Source organism: Bufo gargarizans, chromosome 3 (genome assembly GCF_014858855.1).
Source record: "Bufo gargarizans isolate SCDJY-AF-19 chromosome 3, ASM1485885v1, whole genome shotgun sequence".
Lineage (NCBI taxonomy): Eukaryota > Metazoa > Chordata > Amphibia > Anura > Bufonidae > Bufo > Bufo gargarizans.
Genome location: NC_058082.1, coordinates 472,279,360 through 472,295,749, shown reverse-complemented (window position 1 = coordinate 472,295,749; position 16,390 = coordinate 472,279,360). Strand labels below are relative to the sequence as shown.

Here is a 16,390-nt window from a genome sequence, read left to right as displayed (position 1 = left end):
CTCTGAAGTAATCCGTCCTGCTGAGTTCTGCTCAACCGAGCTTACAACACCATAGGGATCTATGATTATGAATGCTGGGTTCAGCAGATCTCCAAGGTGGCCAGTGCCACAGTAAATCTCAAATTGGTATGGTTGCAGACTATAGATTGCCTTTTATATCAGCCCATGTTCTTTCAGTGGACTTTGGATAGTTCAACCATAGACAATTAGTGGTCACATGATCACATCATATTGGTGAAAGAACTTGCACTTGCTCTATGAAAAAAAAAAAAAGAGAGGAAAAGTATCATCAGATAATCACAATATGATCTAATCCTTATATTATTTTTTTTATATAGAGATGAAAATGTCCATATTTTTAATGAAACCAAAAGAATATCCTTCTATTTCTACGTTACAATGCCTGGAGACATCTCAATTATAATACCGAAAGATGATGTGGAAGCTGCTATTAGGTAAAGGAAATTTTTTCATGGTTTGTTTCAGAACTGGAGGTAGGATAGTGGGGGCCCCTATTCCACCTCTGGGACTCAAATCCCACACGAGCCCCTATTTCAGCCGTAGCTGCAATATATAAAGTGGTGGTGGAGAAATTCCCGGCACACAAGTACAATAAAGTCAGCAGCCTTTAATAATTAAAAAATGAATTTGAGAGATTGAACCTTCCAACCAAACCTGCCAGGCCATCACCCATATTTGATTAGATGATCCAATGACCATAATTATAGGTGAGCCAAGTTTTTAAATATTCAATAGGACCGGTTCGTCAAAGTTTGGTAAGAAATTAAATTAATTTGTCACAAATCGCAATTATTCAGGTATACCCAGGCCACTCTGCCCAATCATGTTCTTCCCACTTGGTCGATCAATCTCCGTGTGAAGGCTTGGAAGGTAACCATTTCCCGACCACCGACAGTAAATTTACGCCGGCAGCTGGGCATTTAAAAATGGAGCCCACTGGCATGTGCAGCGGGCGCCATGGCCGCCGGATGTCTGCTGTTTTAAAGAGCAGACACCTTCAACTAATGTCCAGCTGTAATGCCGATCGTAGACTTTTAACCCTTCAGATGCTGTGGTTGTCTGGGTGTGCTCTGGCTCCCCTGATCCCTGTCCTCCTGTGTGATGGTACCAGAGATGGTACACAGTATTGAGGAGATAAAACCTTCCTCAAAGCAATAAAATTGAGGGATTCACCTAGTGGTATTTTGCTTTTAAAATAAATAGTGTTAAGACAAGATGGCCGAACATGGTGGATGGATCAAACATGGCCGCTGGATTTTTGCAGCAACAAAAGTACATGAACACTTGCCACGTCTCTCCCTATGCTCAGTTCACAGGACAATGGTGAAGATTGCACGGGATGAGAGTTTTATAGGGCTGTGACATCACAGGGGTTGGCTACCGGTGGATTGGATGGTTGCACTATGGGTATTATGGGTCATTTGCGTTCCTGGGTGTGTGGAAATACGAATTCACGTTGACTCGGTCCAAATTCAACTAACCATAATTCATGCAGACAGATAGTTTTCAACTTTACCACTTGTACTATAAATTCACGGTTTGTCTCCTGCCACTCCACCTCCCTCTCCCTCCCCCATATACTAAGACCAGTCTATTTCACTTGATGTTTGATTTTTTATTTGATTTTTTACTTCAAAACAAATACATTTTATATTTGATGTTATCTGGAGCAATAACTTAATCTACTTTATGAACAGGTTGTCAAAAGATCGAATCAATAGAGCTTTCCTACTGAATGATGAGTCTTTGGAATTTCTTGGTATTCCACCAACTATATCACCCCTTCCTGAACAATCTGTCACAGTGTGGCTAGTGGTCTTCGGGGTAGTGGCTGGGCTGCTAGTTATTGCTTTGGTTGTTCTACTTGTGCTTGGCCAACGGGACAAGAAAAAGTAAGTTGATGCATTATAATGATATACACACTTTGGAATAAGTATGGAGATGCACTATTCTGCTTTGATCCAGAGATATTTTGACATTTTACTTAAGAATGAGTGAACTAGTTCTGACCAAACCGGGTTCGAGCCGAACTCTGCTGCTTTTTGGATGGCAGACGATCCCATATCTTTTAAACCTTTCATGACCGGCCTAAAAAAAAGGCCTGAATGCCCAGGCAATTTTTGTGGCTTTGTACACGTGGTGCTTTAGCAACCCTAACTTTTTTATTTGTTTGGCTACCAAAATAATTTTTGAGATGTTTATTACTTCACACTTAGGAATTTTTATTAGCATGTTTTTTTTTTTTTTTTTATCTTGTTTCCTTTTTTTAGGTTTAATTTGGGGGAAAACCACAAATTTTTATTATAGCTTTTTATTTCTTAAATATTAAAACTGACACAAAAATTAATTATTGCAATGGGTTCCCTATGTTGTGATTATCGTTTTGATATATAAAATGTATAGGTTTGAGTGAACGGGGCGACTATGGTGACGGTTTCCGTTAGCGCCGGCATTTTGACTTTTTTTTTTTTTTACAGTTTTTAATTTGTATTTTTCTTTTTCATTTTTTACTTATATTTTTATTTATTTTTGCCACATAATATGTCCCCCAGGAGGCCATTAAAAGACCTCTGGAGGACACTGACTTTTTTTTTTTTACTTTTTGTTTCCACTGTAACTGGGGCATCCACAGGAGCCCCAGTTACTGGGGAAAACAGACCCCTGTGGGGGCATTAAACAAAGGCAGAGCTGATTACGGTCTCACTAGACCCTGCAACTCTGTTCCTGCCCCGAGACACCTGATTCCTGCGCTACTCCAGTGATCTGCTGCCGACACAGGAGAAGCCAGAAGCGGTAATAAACCGCTCCTGTCCTCTCCTCATGGTCCCCACTGTGTCTCACAGCCAGGATCCGACCTGCTCCTGCTAGATTGCAGGAGCTTTAATCCCAGCACTGTACAGCACTGGGATTTAAAGAGCTGCCTGACCGTTTATATACATGCTATCTGCACAGGGACATATATAGTCAGTGGGCGGTCAGAAAGGGGTTGAGGTTTGTTGCGGACAAGTCCACTAAAAGGCGCGTAGAGCCATTTTAGTGCATGTGTCAGTGGGAAAAACCACTAGGGAGGAAGAAGAAGGGCTCTCACATGACTCGGAGAGGAAGGGCTTGCCCTCATTGACAGCGTGGATGAGCCAATCAATGCTGCAGTAGGCAGGGATGCTCCCTAGCAGAATGAGCAAAACACCATTCTGTGCTAGGCTGTCAGAAATCAATCAAGCTTGTATTATATTGCCAGGGACAGTGAAGGGAAAGGCTAGTATTACGAAGAAGAAGTGTGTGTAGAATTGGGAGGCAGGGAAGCGGACAGCGAGGGTGGAAGGATTGAGGAGCTGTGGTCGCTGTGCCTCCTAGCAGTGCAGTGCAGACCTCTAAAGCAGCTACCTTCAAGGAAATACTTTTCATTTTCCCCCGATTTTAACAGAAGTCCTTTTTGTAGGGTACAATTTAATTAAGCAGCATATGCTGTATACATGATTACTGCAGCAAAACACATGGTATAGCAGCAATCTACCTGTGATTGTTAACGTGGAATTGAGCATCAGGCCTCAATTGTCTTTTTACGTGAATTCCATTTCCACGCAGTGCAAATTTTTTTTTTTGGGTGGGTTCAATTTAATTAACCAGTAGATATACATGATTACTGAAGCAAAACACATGGTATAGCTGCAATCTACCAGTGAGTGTTATTGTAAAATTGAGAGTAAAGCCTCAATTGTACATCATACATTAATTCCATTCACACACAGCTGTAATTATTTTTTTTCTTTGGGGGGGTCAATTTAATTTATGTATATATTACTGCAGCAAAGCACATGATATAGCAGCAATCTACCTGTGAGTGTTAACTTGAAATTGAGCCTCAAACCTCAATTGTCTGTATATAGATAATCGATACCAATACATAGGCCATCACACAAAACTATTAATGAAGGATAACAAATTTAGGCCTTAATCTGTTTTCCCTTTATTTCTGTGTTCACAAACACGCTTCCAATGAATTTTTTTTTTTTATATTCAAACTAGCAGCATATGTACGCAATTACTACACCAATACAAAGAAGGATAGCACACAAAAGTATCTGGAAGTAACAACGAATTTATGCCTAAATCCGTTTCCCTTCACTCACACGTTTTTAAATGTATTTTTAATATTTTTTTTGGGGGGGTAGGGGGGGGGGGTGTTGATTTATATTCAAACTAGCAGCACAGTAATACAAAGGGTAGTGCACAAAATTTTCTGAGAGGCCCAAAAAAATTTCATGGGTAGGAAAAGGTTCTAAAGGAAAGACCCAGAGCCAGAATGTGGGTAGTAGCAGCACCAACTATCCCGCCAGAAGTAGTAGTAGTAGGCCACAGTTGTCCCTGCTGGCTTTGGAAAGGCACACCTGCTCCTCCTCCTTGCAGCCCCAAAGAGGGCTTTCAATGGAGGCCTCTGTCTTCACTGCCCATTCCTAGAGGAATGCCTTCCTTTTTCCTAAGAAGGGGTAAGAAAACCCCACCACGCCCTACGGCATAAAGTCAAGAGAGTCTGCCTGTTGAGGACTTGTGTGAGAGCTATCACTATTTGAGCTGCCCTGAGGAGGTTGGGGAGGAGGCTGGTGACCTCATGCATACCTGTGTTGATGGTGGTGGTAATAGTTGCACCTCTAGCCACTGTATTGGTGGTGGGTCAATGACAGTGGCAGTTGAGGAAAATGCAGAGCAGGGGACGGGGGTCCAGGAGCCCATCATAATATCTCCCAGTCTGATAAAAGTGTCCGGGAGGGTGAGGACTCCGATGTGTGCTGGACGGGACCTGGGAGCTGGATTGTCCAATCCCTGCTTCATCATTCCCCCCTCTGTCGGCGCTCCACACTGCTGGTTTGTGCAGGGGGCGGGGCTGGACGGCACTCTATTTCTTGCTGCTGCTGGGGAGATCATCAGAGGAACGAGGTGAGTATGTAGAGTTTTTTTCTTTTTTTTAAATCCTGTCTAGGGGGCACATAACTGGGCATCTTACTGTGAGGGGGCAAATATCAGGGCATAATTTTGGGAGGGGGCACAAATGGGCAAATTACTGTAAGGGGGCATATATCAGGGAATTTTACTGTGAGGGGGCATATACCTGGGCATATTACTGTGAGGGGGCACATACCTGGGCATATTACTGTGAGGGAGCACATAAGAGGGCATATTACTGTGAGGGGGCACATGACTGGGCATATTACTGTGAGGGGGCAAATATTAGGGCATAATACTGGGAAGGGGAAAATATCAGGGCATAATACTGGGTGGGGGAAAATATCAGTGCATATTACTGTGAGGGGGCACGAATGGGCATATTACTAATGAAGGGGGATATATCGGGGTATTTTACTGTGAGGGGGCATATACCTGGGCATATTACTGTGAGGGGGCACATAAGAGGGCATATTACTGTGAGGGAGCACAAATGGGCATATCACTGTGAGGGGGCATATATCAGGGCATTTTACTGTGAGGGGCATATACCTGGGCATATAACTGCGAGGGGGCACATGACTGGGCATATTACTGTGAGGGAGCACATAACTGGGCATATTTCTGAGGGGGCACATGACTGGGCATATTACTGTGAGGGAGCACATAACTGGGAATATTACTGTGAGGGAGCACATAACTGGGCATATTTCTGAGGGGGCACATGACTGGGCATATTACTGTGAGGGGGCATACAGACGTGGACAAAATTGTTGGTACCCTTTGGTCAATGAAAGAAAAAGTCACAATGGTCACAGAAATAACTTTAATCTGACAAAAGTAATAATAAATTAAAATTCTATAAATGTTAACCAATGAAAGTCAGACATTGTTTTTCAACCATGCTTCAACAGAATTATGTAAAAAAATAAACTCATGAAACAGGCATGGACAAAAATGATGGTACCCCTAACTTAATATTTTGTTGCGCAACCTTTTGAGGCAATCACTGCAATCAAACGCTTCCTGTAACTGTCAATGAGACATCTGCACCTCTCAGCAGGTATTTTGGCCCACTCCTCATGAGCAAACTGCTCCAGTTGTGTCCGGTTTGAAGGGTGCCTTTTCCAGACTGCATGTTTCAGCTCCTTCCAAAGATGCTCAATAGGATTGAGGTCAGGGCTCATAGAAGGCCACTTTAGAATAGTCCAATTTTTTCCTCTTAGCCATTCTTGGGTGTTTTTAGCGGTGTGTTTTGGGTCATTGTCCTGTTGCAAGACCCATGACCTGCGACTGAGACCAAGCTTTCTGACACTGGCTAGTACATTTCTCTCTAGAATTCCTTGATAGTCTTGAGATTTCATTGTACCCTGCACAGATTCAAGACACCCTGTGCCAGACGCAGCAAAGCAGCCCCAGAACATAACAGAGCCTCCTCCATGTTTCACAGTAGGGACAGTGTTCTTTTCTTGATATGCTTCATTTTTTCGTCTGTGAACATACAGCTGATGTGCCTTGGCAAAAACTTCGATTTTTGTCTCATCTGTCCACAGGACATTCTCCCAGAAGCTTTGTGGCTTGTCAACATGTAGTTTGGCATATTCCAGTCTTGCTTTTTTATGATTCGTTTTCAACAATGGTGTCCTCCTTGGTCGTCTCCCATGTAGTCCACTTTGGCTCAAACAACGACGGATGGTGCGATCTGACACTGATGTTCCTTGAGCATGAAGTTCACCTTGAATCTCTTTAGAAGTCTTTCTAGGCTCTTTTGTTACCATTCGGATTATCCGTCTCTTAGATTTGTCATCAATTTTCCTCCTGCGGCCACGTCCAGGGAGGTTGGCTACAGTCCCATGGATCTTAAACTTATGAATAATATGTGCAACTGTACTCACAGGAACATCTAGTTGCTTGGAGATGGTCTTATAGCCTTTACCTTTAACATGCTTGTCTATAATTTTCTTTCTGATCTCTTGAGACAGCTCTTTCCTTTGCTTCCTCTGGTCCATGTCGAGTGTGGTACACACCATATCACCAAACAACACAGTGATTACCTGGAGCCATATATATAGGCCCAATGGCTGATTACAAGGTTGTAGACACCTGTGATGCTAATTAGTGGACACACCTTGAATTAACATGTCCCTTTGGTCACATTATGTTCTGTGTTTTCTAGGGGTACCATCATTTTTGTCCATGCCTGTTTCATGAGTTTATTTTTTTACATAATTCTGTTGAAGCATGGTTGAAAAACAATGTCTGACTTTCATTGGTTAACATTTATAGAATTTTAATTTATTATTACTTTTGTCAGATTAAAGTTATTTCTGTGACCATTGTGACTTTTTCTTTCATTGACCAAAGGGTACCAACAATTTTGTCCACGTCTGTATATCTGGGCATATTACTGTGGGAGGGCACATAACTGGGCATATTACTGTGAGGGGCACATAGCTGTGCATGTTATTGTGATGGGGCATATATCTTTGCATAACTACTGTGAGGGCACATATCTGGGCATAACACTGTGAAAACAGCACATATCTGGGCATAACTATCATGAAAGGGGGCACATATGTGGGCATAACTACTGTGAGGGGCACATCTGGGCATCGCTACTATGAAGGGGCACATATTTGTCATACCTACTGTGAAGGAGGCACAATGTGGGCTTAATCTGTGAAGGGGGTACAATGTGGACATAAATACTGTGTGGTGGCATAAAGGGGGAATAATAACTATGTGGGGGCATTCAGGGGACTGGGTGGGATTAGGTGTATAGTTATGTTTTGGGCGGAATTAGAGGCGTGGCCTTGTGCTGAAAAAATGTGCACATAGTGTCCCTCTTACTTTCTTTTCAAAAGTTAGAAGGTATGCAGAAGTATCGTTGACATCAACAGTATGATGATTACTGGAAAGTCATGCTTTTAGAGCCTCACTAGCAAGGCAAAATGGGGGGCTGTTTTCCTCTGGCAGAAAGGGTGGCCAAATTACGTTAATCTGCCCTGCGCCACCACCCTCCCACTGCCATGAGCAGCAGTAGTAGCAGAAGCCGTTTCAGTCTGAGCAACATGATGGAGCAGTTTTTCCACGTGCCGTGCCCGGTTGAGGCCAGTCAGCAAGCTGACAGAGCCCGCCTCAATGCCCAGGTTTAGGCCTACCTAAACTATGACCGGTCTCTATCGCATACTCTGTTCCCTGACCCCATGAATTTCTAGGCAGGCAGACTGGAACAGTGGCCCAAACTGGCACAGCATGCTGTCTTTCAGTGTCATCTCAGAGAGGGTTTTCAGCGCCTTCGGGGGGTGTCACTCAAATCAACCAAGTTGTCCTCTGCCGCTGTCCAAAACATCACTTTTGTCAAAATGAACCAAGCCTGAGTTCAGGAGGATTTTCACACATTCCTCCAACTAAGCCCTCTTGCACACGACCATATGGCTTGCCTTTTTCAGTATTTTGCGGTCCGCAAAAGACAGATCCGCAAAAAATACGGATGACGTCCGTGTGCATTCTGTTTTTTTGCGGAATGGAACAGCTGGCCCCTGATAGAACAATACTATCCTTGTCCGTTATGCGGACAATAAGGCTCCATTCACACGTCCGTAATTTTGTTCCGCATTTTGCGGAACGGAATTGCGGACCCATTCATTTCTATGGTGTGCTGCACGGACACGGAATTGCGGACCCGCACTTCCAGGTCCGCAATTCCGTTCCCGAAAAAAACAGAACATTTCCTATTCTTGTCTGCAATTGCGGACAAGAATAGGCATATTCTATTAGTGCTGGCAATGTGCGGTCCGCAAAATGCAGAATGCACATTGCCGCTGTCCGTGTTTTGCAGATCCACGGACCCGTGGATCCGCAAAACACATTGCGGATGTGTGAATGGACCCTAATAGGACATGTTCCCTCTTTGAACGGAACGAAAAAATGGAAACGGAATGCATGCGGAGTACATTCGGTTTTTTTGCGGCCCCATTGAAATGAATGGTTCCGTATACGGGCCGTATACGTAACGCAAAAAACGGAACATAATCAAAAAAATAAATAAAACGTTTGTGTGCAAGAGGCCTAATTCCGATGAATATATCTATCCTTGCTGGCAGTGCTCCAACTTGCCACTGTTGCTGCCTGCCTATCATCACGTTCTGTATGGCTGCTGCTGGCGTATCCATCATGCCACTAATGCGATCGGCCAAAATGTACCACATGGCTGCTGCAGCCGCCACTGCCTCAGCTGCTGCTGCTCATTGCTGTTAATTCCCTACTGCCACCACAATTAACGCAAAGCATCTGCCGCCACTATCACTACTGCTACTACGATTGCTACTACTACTAGGGATGAGTGAATCGACTTGAAATGAAACATCCGAAGTCGATTCGCATAAAACTTTGTTCCAATAATGTATGGAGCAGGAGCTCCGTACAGTATTAGAATGTATTGGCTCTGATGAGCCGAAGTTATTGCTTCACGAAGTCTCGCAAGACTTCGGGTAATAACTAAATGAATTAATTTGTACTGTAAAAAAACAATTACCGAATTTGGGTTCGGTTCCAAGTGGTACCTTGGTACCGAACCCGGGTTCGGGAAATGTTTTTTTTACCGTACAAATTAATTTATGAAGTTATTACCCAAAGTCTCACGAGAAGGGATGAGTGAATGAGCGAACCCGAACTTGACCCCGAACCCAGACCCCATTAAAGTCAATAGGGACCCGAACTTCACTTTATTATTTTCCGTTATAACATGGTTATAACTGAAAATAATAGCATTCTTAAGATAGAATGCTAAATACAATGACCATTATTAAAAATAATAAAAAAAAACTCACCTCATTCACTTGATCGCGCAGCTGGTATCCTCTTCTTTCTTCAGGACCTGCAAAAAGACCTGCGATGACGTCACCCCGCTCACCATGTGGTGAGCGCGGTGACGTTATCGCAGGTCCTGCTGAATAAACATAGAAGCGGTGACGTCATTGCAGGTCCTTTTGCAGGTCCTGAAGAAAGAAGAGGATACCGGCTGCGCGATCAAGTGGATGAGGTGAGTTTTTAAAATTATTTTTAACCCCTCAATTGCCATTTTATTTAGCATTCTGTCTTAAGAATGCTACTATTTTCCGTTATAACCATGTTATAATGGAAAATAATAAAATCACCCGAACAGCGAACCCTCTCAACACTACTCGAGAGACTTCGCGAAGCAATAAGTTCGGCTCATCGGAGCCAATACATTCTAATACTGTACGGAGCTCCTGCTCCGTACAGTATTGGAACAAAGTTTTATGCTAATCGACTTCAGATGTTTCATCCGAAGTTGATTCGCTCATCCCTAACTACTACCCATATACAGCCTTGTATGTTCCATGATATGCTCCTGCTATTATTGCGGCCAGCCGGCCACATGCCACTATATCTGTACCGTGCCTTTCCATATCCACACTGCACAGCTGCTGCTCCCAATTTAAAGGGTGACTTTTTTGTAGGCTTGTTCACAACTAGCCACTTTTTCTTCTGACAATCAACTTATGAGTGTCATAAAAGAAGGCATTCCGACCCTGTCAACGCATAATTTTTGAATGCTTTGGTCCCCCAAGCCATTTTTCATTTATCCTATAACACCGTGTGTGTTTAAACATCATCTGCCCCTGATAAAGGACAATTTTTGCAACTTGGTATATGAAAAAGCATGTGCTGGCTCGGTGTATTTTTAAATGCCATCAAACGTGCTTCCACTGCTACAAGGTTGCTGCTGCTGTGTGGCTCCGGCACTGACTTCCATGACGACAGAGCGACACACATCAACTGACAGATGCGCCCCAGCCTAAGGATAATACAATCGGCTGCGTCCGTTATGAGCAGATCCGGTTGTATTATCTTTAAAATAGCAATGACGGATCCGGAATGACACACAATGCAAGTCAATGATGCCGGATCCATTTTGCTCTGCATCCCATGACGGATCCGGTATGGGAACGCAACCAAACGGAACGGAATGCATTTTGGAGCATACCTTCTGTTCAGTTCAGTTTTGTCCCCCTTGACAATGAATGGGGGCAAAACGGAAGCATTTTTCTCCTATATTGAGACCCTCTGCCAGATCTCAATACTGGAAAAGTTAAAAGTGTGAAAGAACCCTAAGGCTGGTTTCACACGGGCGTTGCGGAAAAATGTGCGGGTGCGTTGCGGAAACACCCGCGATTTTTCCGCGCGAGTGCAAAACATTGTAATGCGTTTTGCACTCGCGTGAGAAAAATCGCGCATGTTTGGTACCCAAACCCGAACTTCTTCAAAGAAGTTCGGGCTTGGGATTGATGTTCTGTAGATTCTATTATTTTCCCTTATAACATGGTTATAAGGGAAAATAATAGCATTCTGAATACAGAATGCTTAGTATAATAGCGCTGGAAGGGTTAAAAAAATAATAAAAACGTTAACTCACCTTATCCCCATGATCGTGTAGTTCCCGGTCGGTCTGTTCTTTAGCTGTGGGCTTGGGCTGAATGACCTTTGGTGATGTCAGATCACATGCTCCAATCACATGGTCCATCACCATGGTGATGGAGCATGTGATCTGACATCACCACAGGTCCTTTAGTCACAGCTAAAGAAGAGACCGACCGGGAACTAGGCGATCATGGGGATAAGGTGAGTTAACTTTTTTATTTTTTTTAACCCTCCCAGCACTATTATACTAAGCATTCTGTAGTCAGAATGCTATTATTTTCCCTTATAACCATGTTATAAGGGAAAATAATACAGTGAATAGACTGTCACCTAGAACCCATGCGTGGAAATCGCACCGCATCCGCACTTGCTTGCGGATGCTTGCGATTTTCACGCAACCCCATTCATTTCTATGGGACCTGCGTTACGTGAAAAACGCAGAATATAGAACATGCTGCGATTTTCACGCAACGCATAAGTGTTGCGTGAAAATCACCGCTCATGTGCACAGCCCCATAGAAATGAATGGGTCAGGATTCAGTGCGGGTGCAATGCGTTCAACTCACGCATCGCACCCGCACGGAAATCTCGCCCGTGTGAAAGGGGCCTAACACAATGAGATTATTCCACCAGTTGTGAATTGCATATTACATAATGTACTGTTTTAGGCATATACTCTATATTGATACATGCCTCGTAATACTGAAACCTCTGTATTTCTTGAAAGGAAAAGAAAGGCCGATAGAGAAAAAGCGATCCAGTCTGAAGAGCATGGAGTTTCTGAGGTTTTGGTTGAAACCAAAGCTGAAACTGATGACCATCTTCCAGTAGCAGCATACGATAGTGCTGGGGAACAGAATAAAGCCTATAAAGATACAGATGACCCTCAAACAGCATTCTAAGACATTTAGATGCTTGGAGACACTGAACCTTTCTATCACCCTCATCTTTACCTGTAAATAACCAGCCATAATGGATACCTATTGGATAGAGGAACCACTGGCAGAATGTTGAAGAAAATGTCTTAAAGGGGTTATCCCATGATTAATTTAAAAAATAAAATTGTACATTATATACCGTAGTTCATGACAATTTATTTCTAGCAAAGCCAAAACTAGCACTGTACCTCATATGTGAGCAGAGATCTCCCCATTCATTGTTCCAGTTGCTCTGCTTCATTAATATCAAACTGGCAGCTCAGGGATGTGCCCTTTCTGCTGCATCTCAGGGGTTTTTCCTTTCTGCTGCAGTTCTCTCCCTATAACAGCTCAGGAGGCAGTTGACGTATGAAACTGAGCATGTGTGACCCCCTCATTGAGGTGGACAGGGAAATCAGAAAAACAACAAACAGCAGGTGGCGCTACACAGATACATTTTATTGAATAACTCCGTGGCTATGCTAAATGTTTAATTACATGCAATTACAAACGTGTTCAGATTCAGGTGATGGTTTTAAAACTGCCTTTTTTTTTTTCCATGGCACAACCCCTTTACCAGAGGTTTGAGAGCTTGAATCTTAATCAGAGAGTTGATAAGATCCACGGAACGTCCTTTAATGAGGACTTCCGTGTATGTGCGCGGATATATTATTCCATATGTTGTATGCACAGTTTATCAATTTATATGGTTCATTGTTTCCTTGTAAATATGATGAAAACCTGAGCACACGTTTTTGTCCCACATTTAACATATATGTTGGGGGGGATAATGCAGAAGAGTAGTACACATTTCTTTCCTGCAAAAAGTATATCCAGTAAAAACGTATATGTTAAATGGATATTTTTTATTTATTTTTTGCTATGGACAGGGGTGCACCTGGCCTTTCTGCTGCCTGAGGAGAAAACTGAAATGGTGTAACCTAGCCCCTTCCCATAATCTGCCCCTCTCTACCTGGTGCTGCCTGAGGCGATCGCCTCACCTGGCCTCATTGGTGGTGCACCCCTGACTATGGAACCCTACGGTGAAGGATGCCACTGTCTGGCATCTGTCTGAGCATCCATTTAACATGTGTAGCGTGTGTATACGTTAAACGTGGGACAAAAACCTGATGTGAACACAGTCTTAATTACAAATGTAATGTTCACATTAGTTGTATCCATGAATTAAAATAAAACCAGTAGTTCACTTATTTTGTATGTTTTTATTTTATTTTTATGATAAAGTTTCTTTATGTTGTTCAAGCTTGTATGCTAAAAAGATATATGAATTTCAGTACAAAGCAGAGCAAAAATCTGCAGCTCTGGCACAAAAAATCCGGGTTGAGTGAATGGTGATCCTCTGATAAAGTATCTGTTGATTCCTTAGCCCGACCTACGTTAGGTGAGAATTGGCTGCGTTGTGTTTGTAAAAACAGGCCTAGGAGGCCGATTAAGGCTATAGTAGGGTTGCCACCTTTTCTTGAAGCCAAACCCGAACACTTTAGCACCTCGCGGCAATTTTTTGGTAAAGTATGTACCATAACTGCCAGGAAGGCGGGCGGCAGATCATGACCCATCGCCTGGCTTCCTGCTTTCCCGTGAAGACGGCGTTCAAGTGAAAGAACACTACCTTTAGAGGCAACCTAGCTTCCTGACCAATCAAGAAGAGGGGCGGCGAGTCATGATTTCAATCCGCTTCATGATTGGCTAGGAAGCCGGATTCACTTTTTTGTAGGCAGCGTACCTTCCCGATCAATCAGGAGGCCGGGACGCGAGTCATGACATACTGCCCAGCTTGCTGATTGGTTAGGAAGCCAGGCTGCCTAGCAACAAGTGAAGCAGGCTTCCTAGCCAATCGGGAAGCCAGGAGGCGGATGATAGACCACCTCCCGGCTTCCTGATTGGAAAGGAAGTCGGCTGTATGCTCCTTTGGCGCTGCCAGTCAGAGGGACATCTCCCTCCGACCGGAAGTTACAATAACGGGGAAGGTATCGGAGCATTTGGGCGAGTACACACACCCTCCTCCAGCTGATTCCGGTTCGGCCGCGTCACTTCTGGGTATAGCATTCTGCTAGGTATAGGAATCTGGCAGAACACCGGCAGTGAAGGGCTGAGCTGATCACCACCGCTCACCGCCAGCTCACACTCCTGTTATAATATGGCATCAGGTCCTTCCACCTACCATGTTTACTACTAAACATAAAGTGCCAGTGAAGGGGGGAGATGTTGTGACACTGGTGCCAGGGATTGGTTGGCATTGTTCATTATTAAAAAAGAACATGGTGCCAACCTAACCTGTGTGTTCTCCCTCCATGAGCTGCCCTTCAGTGCCCACCTCAGGGTGCAGGGGCAAACCACCACTATGTAGTCACCGGGCACACAGCACAAACTTATGGCATTTCCTCTCTCCAGAAGATTTTCTGTCAAGTTTCCTACAGCAGCAGCAGTGCACATCCTGTAATGTCCCGCCACACGGGCAGCCTGCATGCATTCATGGCAGTGGCGCAGTACACGCGACACATGGCAGGGGATACACACCTGGTGCCAGGGCCGTCTTTAATATTGATTGGACCCTGGGCAAGAATTTATGCAGTCTCAGGAGTGGTCCACACCCCTGCCTTGCAGCCTCACAGGAGTACAGGACCAGTATCTGCACACGTATGTATGGCATAATTGGGATGCACATCACACATGACATGACACAGGTCTTTACCAGGCTGCAGGCCAGCAGACACATTATTATTGCCACATGTGTCACATGCCACTACTGACTGTACAGCCGTTCAGAGTTCAGACAGTTCACAGTTCCGCTTCCTTCAGAAAAGTGAGCACTCCAGCGACTTACAGATAGAGGCAGTGGCGTTGCTATGGCTGGTGTCACCCTTTGCTCAGGGGGGCCCTCATGATGTGGTGTGGAATGGTCATTTTTACTAAGGAATATAGTTTAACCATTTATGTGCAAAAGAGAAAATAAGAAGTCAGCTCCAATCAGATATTTGCACATAGACCAAGACTCTTCGTCTATGTGCAGATATCTGATTGGAGCAGACTTCTCATTTTCTCTTTTGCACATAAATGGTTAAACTATATTCCTTAGTAAAAATGACCATTCCACACCACACCATGAAGACCCCCCTGAGCAAAGATTAGTAAATGTGGCCGGCCAGGTGGCCCCAGTTCAGCAGACAGAGAGAACCCAACCCCCTTATGTCTCCCGTCTCTATAATAATCCCCCACTAATGGGGTTATTTAAATTACTAGTGGATTATTAGAGAGGCGAGAGACATAAGGGATTCTCTGTCTGCTGAACTGTGGCCTGGGGCCACCACCGGCCACATTTACTAATCTTTGCTCAGGGGGGCCCTCATGGTGTGGTGTGGACTGGTCAGTTTTACTAAAGAATATAGTTTAACCGTTTATGTGCAAAAGAGAAAAAAAGAGGTCACTAAGTCAGCTCCAATCAGATATCTGCACATAGACTGGCGCGGCAGTGGCAGGTCTGGTCTGGCTGTGTAAGGTAAGGTGAGTGAGTCACTAGTGGTCTGGTCACGAGGCCGTGACTCACCACCCAATCCCTTTAGCTCCGGACCGGTGGCGGAGACTTAGTCCCTGCTGCTGGCTGCTCCTGGGGCCCCAAGGGAGCTCCGTTTCCAGAGTCCCGACTCTTGACTCCCATCCATTCACTAATTTTATGCAGCAGGCAGCAGCGCAGCAGTCTTCAGAACAACTTAAAACTGCGCTGCTTAGTTGTCAAGCACGTCGGCGCCCCGCCGTCATGTGGTAAAAGGGGGTGTGTGACAGTCCGGCCATGCTGAGAAGCCTCCTGCTGCCATCTCCATGACTGCTCTCCCCACTGTGCAGTTCAGCAGGGCAGAGCCATGTGTGAGGAGGAGAGGAAGGGCGGGAGTGGGATTTGGGGAGAGCACACAGGACCTGATGACAAGTGTTCAGCCTGTGCTTCACTGTGATGTCAGCCGAGGCTAGCAAGTCTGCAGTTTGAAATGAATCCTGTGCCCGGGTCTGAAAAAGGCTTGTACCCGGGCACAGGATTACAAACACGGACT

The 16,390-nt window shown here is 44.4% G+C and overlaps 1 protein-coding gene across 1 annotated transcript in view; it reads left to right on the top strand.

Moving 5' to 3' along the window:
* The window catches only part of ACE2 (angiotensin converting enzyme 2), a 91,589-nt gene extending 78,078 nt beyond the window's left edge, over window positions 1-13,511 (top strand). Inside the window, exons 17-19 of the mRNA XM_044283721.1 lie at window positions 339-455; window positions 1,719-1,913; window positions 12,137-13,511. Coding sequence (XP_044139656.1) covers window positions 339-455; window positions 1,719-1,913; window positions 12,137-12,311 — 487 coding nt within the window. The 3' untranslated portion in view covers window positions 12,312-13,511. The remainder of the gene's footprint in view (window positions 1-338; window positions 456-1,718; window positions 1,914-12,136) is intronic.
* Window positions 13,512-16,390: the final 2,879 nt, after the last annotated feature.